This window comes from Eumetopias jubatus, unplaced genomic scaffold (genome assembly GCF_037043125.1).
Source record: "Eumetopias jubatus isolate StellerSeaLion01/CBP00866 unplaced genomic scaffold, mEumJub1_p1.0 scaffold_13, whole genome shotgun sequence".
NCBI classification, from domain to species: Eukaryota; Metazoa; Chordata; class Mammalia; order Carnivora; family Otariidae; genus Eumetopias; species Eumetopias jubatus.
The window spans coordinates 52,240,701-52,251,062 of NW_028274819.1; the positions used below are offsets into that span (position 1 = coordinate 52,240,701).

The 10,362-nt window shown below is 39.5% G+C and overlaps 1 protein-coding gene across 1 annotated transcript; it reads left to right on the forward strand.

Annotated features, from left to right (window-relative positions):
- Positions 1-9,443: 9,443 nt before the first annotated feature.
- LOC114218636 (olfactory receptor 51B2-like) lies at positions 9,444-10,362 on the forward strand. The gene is given in 2 exon segments (XM_028115799.2): positions 9,444-9,748; positions 9,750-10,362. Coding segments are annotated over 2 exon segments (918 nt in total).

Here is a 10,362-nt window from a genome sequence, read left to right on the forward strand (position 1 = left end):
TTCACTTAGCATCATCTCCTCCAGTCCCATCCATGTTGATGTAAAAGTTGGGTATTCATCCTTTCTGATGGCTGAGTGATATTCCATTGTATATGTGGACCACATCTTCTTTATCCATTCATCTGTTGAAGGGCATCTTGGCTCTTTCCACAGTTTGACTATTGCGGACATTGCTGCTATGAACATTGGGGTGCATATGGCCCTTCTTTTCACTACATCTGTGTCTTTGGGGTAAATACCCAGTAGTGCAATTGCTGGGTCATAGGGTAGCTCTATTTTTAATTTTCTGAGGCACCTGCACACTGTTTTCCAAAGTGGCTGTACCAACTTGCATTCCCACCAACGGTGTAAGAGGGTTCCCCTTTCTCCACAACTTCTCCAACATTTGTTGTTTCTTACCTTGTCAATTTTTGGCATTCTAACTGGTATAAGGTGGTATCTCTATGTGGTTTTGATTTAAATTTCCCTGATGGCTAATGATGATGAGCATTTTTTCATGTGTCTATTAGCCATTTGTATGTCTTCTTCTGAGAAGTGTCTGTTCATGTCTTCTGCCCATTTTGATTGAAATTTTCTGATGAGTTGGGAAGGGACTGCAACTCAAGTCAAAATAGGCTGTGTTTTCATTACATCTCAGTTAGGTCAAAGAAACAAGAAGGTGAGCCAGGAGAAAAATTATAAAGAAGATGCTATTGATGTGATTGGTACTTTGTCCAGATCACTTTACACAACTGTGCACCTACTCCTTGCTCCTATGAATGTTAGTTGCTCATCACTCACATTTGCTGCTTTCTCTAGCTTATTAGTCCCAAGATAATTGGAACTGCTTCACCAAGATTATAACCCCTGCTTCCCAGGAGGCAGACCACAGGCGAATAACAACATTTTCCCTCATAAAGCTAAACTCCAGCTGGGACTATGTCCTTGCTTATCTCCTTCCCCTGCCTACCCTGTTTTTTCTTGCTCCCTGTCTCCAGAGAGTATTCATTAATAAATTGTATACATCTGAATCCCTGTCTCAGGTTTTACTTACAGGGAGCCCAGCACAAGAAAACCCACAACTCTCATCTCTTTCCTGTTTCATCAATTGTAAAAGGACTGAGCTCACAAAAAGAGAGCAACTGTATGATTTACTGTTTTTTCATCCTATCACTTGATGACATCCAAGTAACACAGCTTGAATACCAAACTGTGTGTGCATGTGTGTGTGTGTGTGCACGCGCATGTGCACACACGCGATGGTAAGTTACATTCTATTTCCCATTATCCATTTTCCCAAAATGCAGGAAATGAAAGCTAAAAAATTCAGGAAAGCAAACCTGGCTGACCACTTGGTCAATGATTAATGAAATAATTGCCCTTGTTTAGGAAATTCATTTCTTATTTGCAAGTAATTGAGGAAACAAATTCATCGAAAAGAGGCTGTAGGGGGAAAACAGAATTGGGAGAACCAGGGAAGAAATTAAAGGAATACCTCTATTTATCTATACAAAAGAACTACAAATGACTGCAATCCACCTAGACATTTATTTTTCTTAAAAATCTGTTTTATGAATCAACATAAGCCCCCTTCCTTGGGTGTATGTTACTATCATCACAAAATTTAGTTTTCTGTAGATCTAATATAGGTTTATCTGTGGTAAAATGCAGGGTACCAAAAGCAACCTATCTGCAACAATATATCCCAGGAAACACTGCAAATATGTTTTGTATTCATAAGCAAGGTGGACTTCAGAGTGGTCTGTTGGACCAACGCATCAGCCCATAAGTGAATCTCCATCAGGACAGGTTGGTGAAATCTGAAATTTAGCTTATCATCACTGAATACTTAAAAAAAAAAAAAAAAGAACTGTATGGAGTTACTATTGGAGAATTTCATGATAAATAAATTCACTAGTGCTTAATGAGACGAATAATCAGCATGTAGTTACAGGAGATTTAAGGCTTATTAGAACATATATTAGGAAAAAGCCTTTGCCAGTATTATCCTTGCTCTTCCAAAGAATTTTATATTAGCTATAATTTAAAGAATAATATACCATAAGGATATGAATTTGAGTTAGAAAATGAAAGGTTAATCATGCATTCCTCTGGATGAAAGACAAAATCCAGTCTTAAAAATCATCAGAAAGAGAGTCAGAAATATTAGAGATATACATTGAAAAACCTTAACCTGATCTAAAAAGTCAGCAGATTATTCCTCTTCCAAATATAAAATGAACGAATGGCAAGTGAGAGGCAGATGAATTCATTCTGTTAATTAATAAATAATTCCTGGATTTTTTCTCAGGAGATGCAGATGTTTATAGGGTAAATGAAAGGAGATGAGTTTATACTTACTAGGCTTTATATTAAATTAGATATTCAGAGGTATTAGAAATGTTTAAAGGACCCAGGGGTCTCTATATCCAATTAAAGAATGTCAGCCAATTTTTATTTTATAGCCTAAATCTGCAGAAAGTATCATTGTTATGAATAAGCTCATAGACAAAATTTATTTTTATAGGAAATTTAGAAGTTTATGCCCCTATAGTTCTATTGCTTGTCACCAAGCTGACAGGCGGTAAGAACAGTAAAGAAGCACCACAAACATGAGTAAGATGAGATGGACCCTTCAGAGGAAAAATTTAAAAGATGGGCTCTGCATGGACTAGGGTGGAATGCTGAAGACTGACAGATAATAGAATTGAACTCCATATGAAAAAGAAGGCCTTTGACATCAAAACAGTCTTGCTTAACAAATAGCAAACAATTCCTAGGAAAAAGACTCCTCTGAATCCTTAGTGAAGGTACTTAGAATGCCTGAATGTTACCTTCAGATATGTTATAAATATTATAGGGTATAAATAGGACTTAAACTGTGTGACACTGCAGCTCTGAACCATTGCTGGGGAATGGTAGGTAAGGCCAGAGGAAAATATTTTAACTCAAAAGATAAGATATTGTTACTGATGAGGCCATCTGAATATCTTCAAAACACATATTCCCATGAAGATTGAGCTCTGTGACCCAGAAGGAGACAGGCACTGACTGTATGATCCTTGTCAGGAGCACTACATCAAAGAAAGGCTTTCATTACATGAGATGGGAAGTTCTTCCAAATCCGAGATATTATGCTACTATGAATCCTATACTTCACAGGCAGTGTTGTAGGAAATATGAAAGGAATGAATAAAGTTTGGAAAACACATGCATGACAAGACGCTAATGGCCACTTAAGGAAATGGTGCCCTGCTCACCTCCTTCCAGTGCCCCCAAACTTGGCTGCTTGGAGTGTTGGTTGATATGGGCTAACAGCTGCTCCCATTCTCCAGTGACTTGTCCTCTGTCTCACGTGGAAAGTTACCCTGACTGCGGCATCTTGCAGCAAATGACCTTCTACCAGTTCTAGAGAAAGTGGTGCTTCCTGGAATGGAGTTACACCCAAGGATGGAGAGCTCTGTGGATGAGAAGGTAAGTCTTCCAACTGATGAAACACAGGGAAAGCTTGAAATCATGTGGATTATCTCAGGTGCTCACTACGTTACCTCATTTTCAGCTCAAAATATGGCTTTCCCAAATCAAGTCATCCTTAAGTATGCATTTAATACAGAGTTTTCAGGGAAAGGAAATTCAGACTCAACTCATTCTCAGAGACTGACTCCTAATCATGACTTCCCAAATCCTACTGACTTTCAGAAAGACTTATGGGCAGAGGAGAGTTCAGGAGGAACTTAACTGAATCTGAAATGTCAGAAACCAAAATGTGACCTACATAGTTTACCACATTGCACCCATCCTCATTTTAAAGTCTCACAGTTGGGCTAGGCTCCAGGACAAATTTAGAAAACAAAGCTAAGACAAAACAAGAGTTCATCAGATCCTTATCCATGTCAGAATGTGAATACAGTCCTTTCTACTCAAGTATGAATTATCAGAGGAGGTCAAGGATGGAAAGAACACCTTCTCCATGTCCACTACTTCACTTCATTATTATTTAAAGTAAAAGAGTTTTTACTTAACTTACATGGTTCCAAACATAAGAACTATGATCTCTGGATAAGACTTACTAAGAGGAAGATATAAAGCTTACTGTTTGAAAGAATTTATCAGTAATTAGACTCATTTGTGAGATAATATCACTTTAAGAATGCATGGATGAAACAGTGTAATAAGTGATCTCATCTGAAACCAAAGGAAGGTAATTGTCAGAGAATTATCAAACATCATCTAAGTTTAGTGAGATTACTTGCTCCTGGATTCAGGAATGACAATGTCAAATGCAATTTTGATGGTATCTTCTCTGTTCAGGTGGGGATCAGAAAGGACAAAGGTGATTTGACAGCACAATTTCCATCTGCTAAATGAAGCTACAATTCTGCTTTCTGTCTGTAGTGACAATGTGGAGTTATAGGACACAGCTCTGGGGGCCCTCATCCTTCCCCAGAGGAGGCCAGGAGAAGATATCCCAGAAGCTTAATTATCCAGCAGCCAAAGGGACCCTGGGGAAGCATTTTTCTATACAAATAGCTTCACCAATTAATCCTATCAGCAGTCTTCAAAGATAATATGGGCATCAGGTTCTATATCAAGACCACAATTATCTCTCCCCTTAATTCCTGGTGCCCCACGTATGGCTCTGGTGACCATGAGAGAATAGGATGGAGATAATAAAGAAGAAATTGAAGATGACTGCTCTTCTTGGACTCCTCTTCCTTTATGCAGACATTGCAAGATGGTGAATACAGGAGTGGGGAAATCTGTGTGTATCCATGGGCTGGGGCTGTGTCCAGTGTAACAGATTGCCACATAAAAGTTCAGCTCCTGCTGTAAATTGTGTAAGACTGTTGAATCACAGACCTGTACCTCTGAAACAAATAATAACTTATATGTTAAAAAAAGAAGATAGTAGGAAGGGTAAAATGAAGGGAAGGGGAATGGGGGGGAGACAAACTATGAGAGACTATGGACTCTGAGAAACAAACTAAGGGTTCTAGAGGGGAGGGGTTTGGGGAGATGGGTTAGCCTGGTGATGGGTATTAAAGATGGCATGTATTGAATGGAGCACTGGGTGTTATACGCAAACAATGAATCATGGAACACTGCATCAAAAACTAATGATGTAATGTATAGTGATTAACATAATAAAATTAAAAAAAAAAAAGTTCAGCTCCCTAGGAAATATTGACTCCTCGAGCTACCCAGTGCATTTTTGTTTTGTCTTCTTTTGTTATTGTTTGAAATCATGGGTGCAGATGTGAATAATCAAGAGATCCAGGTTGCAAATGGTGTTGGGAAAATTGGACAGCCACATGCAGAAGAATGAAACTGGACCATTTCCTTACACCACACACAAAAATAGACTCCAAATGGTTGAAAGACCTAAATGTGAGACAGGAGTCCATCAAAATCCTAAAGGAGAACACAGGCAGCAACCTCATTGACCTCAGCCGCAGCAACTTCTTCCTAGAAACATCGCCAAAGGCAAGGGAGGCAAGGGCAAAAATGAACTATTGGGATTTCATCAAGATAAAAAGCTTTTGCACAGCAAAAGAAACAGTCCACAAAACCAAAAGACAACCGACAGAATGGGAGAAAATATTTGCAAATGACATATCAGATAAAGGGCTAGTATCCAAAATCTATAAAGAACTTATCAAACTCAACACCCAAAGAACAAATAATCCAATCAAGAAATGGGCAGAAGACATGAACAGACACTTCTCCAAAGAAGACATCCCAATGGCCAACAGACACATGAAAAAGTGCTCAACATCGCTCGGCATCAGGGAAATCCAAATCAAAACCTCAATGAGATACCCCCTCACACCCGTCAGAATGGCTAAAATTAACAAGTCAGGAAACGACAGATGTTGGCGGGGATGCGGAGAAAGGGGAACCCTCCTACACTTTTGGTGGGAATGCAAGCTGGTGCAACCAGTCTGGAGAACAGTATGGAGGTTCCTCAAACAGTTGAAAATAGAGCTACCATACGATCCATCAATTGCACTACTGGGCGTTTACCACAAAGATACAAATGTAGGGATCCGAAGGGGTACGTGCACCCCAATGTTTATAGCAGCAATGTCCACAATAGCCAAACTGGAAAGAGCCAAGATGTCCATCAACAGATGAATGGATAAAGAAGAGGTGGTATATATAAACAATGGAATATTATGCAGTCACCAAAAGGAATGAGATCTTGCCATTTGCAACGACGTGGATGGGACTGGAGGGTGGTATGCTGCGTGAAATAAGTCAATCAGAGAAAGACATGTATCATATGAGCTCACTGATATGAGGAATTCTTAATCTCAGGAAACAAACTGAGGGTTGCTGGAGTGGTGGGGGGGTGGGAGGGACGGGGTGGCTGGGTGATAGACATTGGGGAGGGTATGTGCTATGGTGAACGCTGTGAATTGTGCAAGACTGTTGAATCACAGATCTGTACCTCTGAAACAAATAATGCAATATATGTTAAGAAAAAAAAAGAAGAAGATAGCAGGAGGGGAAGAATGAAGGGGAGTAAATTGGAGGGGGAGACGAACCATGAGAGACAATGAACTCTGAAAAACAAACTGAGGGTTCTAGAGGGGAGAGGGGTGGGGGGATGGGTTAACCTGGTGATGGGTATTAAAGAGGGCACATTCTGCGTGGAGTACTGGGTGTTATGCACAAACAATGAATCATGGAACACTACATCAAAAGCTAATGATGTAATGTATGGTGATTAACATAACAATAAAAAATTTAAAGTAAAAAAAAAGAATGATGAATATGTTGGGTGGGGGATGGGCTAAATGGGTGATAGGTATTAAGGAGGGCACTTGTTGTGATGAGCACTGGGTGTTATATGTAAATGATGAATCACTAAATTCTACTCCTGAAACCAATATTACACTACATCTTAACTCGAATTTAAATAAAAATTTAAAAACAAACAAAGAAACAAAAAAAGAGATCCAGGTTGCTACCTAGATTTTCTTATTAGCCCAGAGCTATCAAGACTATTTTTCCTACAATAAGAATATTCTTTGGGTGAGGTAGGCAGAGGAAGAGAGACTGGTGTTGGGAGTACAGGTGCAGGGCAGGGTCACATGACACATACAGGTTTCGATATCACATCTTTTCCTCCTCTTGGTACTATTCTCAATGTTCAGTTTTCTTTTGCTCACATCTCCCTATGTTACCTTTCTGTCCTCTCTTTCCTCTTCTTTGTACTTTATGCCTTCAGTAATTTGACTAATTCTCAGTTATAAGACAAAACTGTGTGTGTGTGTGTGTGTGTGTGTGTGTGTGTGTGTGTGTGTTCTTACCCCAATGCTTATCCTTAAGAGTTGTTGTCCCTTTAAGGCTTGGGAATGAGCACAGTGTAAGAGCTCCACTGGGGGTAAGATACAGTCAGGACTGGCGAGGAATGTCCACCATTGAGAAAAAATTGGAGTCTGGAGGGTTTGATGGTGACCACATATGCAGGGTGTTGGTAAGTTATTGGTGACTCTTAACTGGACATTTGCTTGGTGAATGGCTGTGCTTCAGTCAGTCAGCTTACACATTAACCAATTAGTGTGTCAGTAAGTAGCATTTGGAAGTCAATGTCAATACATAAATCAGCTTAACTATCAGCTTACCAGCGAGTTAGTGTATCACCTGTTAAAAATAAAACCATTGATATTTCATTAAGGACCTGGTAATCTATATCAAAATCTGTCTTTGCTTCCAGGAAGACTGATGTATTCATAGAACAGTCAATAAGGAAAGCAATGTTAGCATTGGATTGAAAATACATCCATGTTTTAATTGGATTGAATTAATTAGAGTGCTTAGGTCTGAGAGACTGGTACTAAAATGTAAAACATATTGCATTAAGGTTTGTACTAGAGCATGCGTGATGGGGAAGAGACATATGGGACTTAGCTACAGGGAGAGGACAAAGTGAGGGATAAGATTTAAACCCAATAAAAGTGTAATGCACATAAGAAGGAGGGAATAGGAAAATGACGGGATGGAGATGACATCCAGCTGAATCCTAGGTGCATATGCAAGAAAGGCAGAAATCACCAGACCTGTCTAGCCAAGGCCGACCGGAATTAGCTGAACCATATATGTGAATACAAAAGTAATTGTTTAATGTAAGCCACTGAAGCCACACAGGCCTTTGTCATGTAGCAATTTTTTTTTTTACATTGGCTAATTGACACAATAAGTAACTTGCATAAACTCTTCAAATATTAGTTTAATATTCAATGCTAGTGCACTAGTTTTCTATTGCTGTGTAATAAATGACCATGAACTGCACGGCTCACAACACTTGTTTATAATACCACAGTTGTGTAGGTCAGAGTCTGGTAGTCTTGACTGGTTCTCTGTTTAGGTTGTCATAAAGCAACAGCTGGGCTGGGGTCTTGTATGAAATTTCTAGGGAAGAATCCACTTCCAAATGAATTCATGTTGTTGGCAGAATATATTTCCTTATGGCACTAAGAATGATGTCCATACTTTTTTGCAGGCTGTCATCTGGGACCCTCTCTTTGCTCCTAGAAACTGCCTGAATTCTTTCTCATGTGGCCCCCTAGATCTTCAAACTAGTAACTATCTGTCAATTTTTTCTCAAACGTTGAATCATTTCAGGTTCTCATTCCACCACTAGTCTAAATTTTTCACCACTAGTGAAAAATCTTTGCTTTTAAGGGCTCATGTGATTAGATTTGGTCCACCCTGTCTTTTCACGGCTTCCTAGCTCGTTTCATTTTAGTGAGATAGATACGATTGTCTTTAGGTAAAAGTTAGGAATTGAAAAAAGGCACTTCTAAGTTTCCATCTGCTGTCTTCAGCACCAAATTCAATTCTTCCTTGAAGCAGGAAGTTGTAAATTCCATAAAGTTTATCAATGTAACAGTCCCAGGAGGTTAGGAGGCACCTGGACAGACTTCAGACACCCCTCTCTGGGGCTTTCTGAGTGTGTTGGTCCTGTGGGGTTGCATAATATACTTATCCATACAAAATATTATAGTGTGAACTACAACTCATGTAAATATGGTATCATCCCAAGAGAGCATATTTTTGTGACAAGACCATGAGGTTTGTGTCCTTGATGCCAAGTCAACTTCCTCATTCATGTAGGTATCATTCATTCCTATTTGTTGAATCAATGAACAGAATATGAATGGTGGATCTAAAATGGAAAGACCAACTTCTTTCCTATAAAATAAAATATGTTCACAATAGAGAGAAGAAACTAGATGACAGAACTAGAGATGGACAAAGATACAGATGGACTACATTTAAGAGATAGTGGATTAAATAAAATGTAATATTAAAATTACTTTTAACTTTTTTCTTTTTACTCTTTTTAATGTGGCTACTGGAAAATTTAAAATCACGTGCATGGCTCAAATTATATTTCTACTGAACAGTTTTGGTCTAGAGAGAGCTTTTTTTTTGTTTCTTCTCAGGGATCCACCATGTGGTCCAACATCAGTACTGCTCCTTTTCTACTGACTGGCTTCCCAGGTCTGGAGCTATTTCATCCTTGGATTTCCGTCTCCTTCTTTGTCATTTATGTCTCCATACTCCTCAGCAATGGTACCCTCCTCTTCCTTATCAGAGTAGACCACACTCTCCATGAGCCAATGTACTACTTTTTGGCTACATTGGCAGCCACGGACCTTGGAGTGACTTTGACAACAATGCCCACTGTGCTGGGTGTTCTGTGGCTTGATCACAGGGCAATCAGCCATGGAGCCTGCTACTTTCAGGTCTATCTAATGTGTGGAGTCTGGAGTCTTGCTCGTTATGGCCTATGATCGTTTTATTGCCATCTGCAATCCCCTGAGATACACCTCCATTTTCACCAATGCTAAGGTGGTGAAGATAGGTCTGGGGGTCCTAATGAGGGACTTTATACTTATTGCTCCCATAATCACCACCCTCTCTGGATTCCCCTACTGCAAATCCCATGTCCTGTCCCATGCCTTCTGCTTGCACCAGGATGTGATCAAACTGGCCTGTGCCGACATCACCTTCAATAGACTCTCTCCTATAGTGTTGGTCTCATTAACTTGTTTCTTGGACTCTGTGCTTATCCTTATCTCTTATATTCTAATCCTTAATAGTGTCATGAGAATTGCCTCAGTTAAGGAACAGGCTAAGGCTCTAAACACTTGTGTCTCCCATATTAGCTGTGTTCTGGTTTTTTATGTCACCGTGACTGGGCTGACCCTCATTCATCGATTTGGGCAATATGTGTCACATGTAGTTCATATTATCATGAGCTATATCTACTTCCTCTTCCCCTCATTTATGAATCCAATAATCTATGGTATTAAGATCAAGCAGGTAAGGAATGGTATCAGTCGCCTTCTCTCTTTCCATAGAATTTGA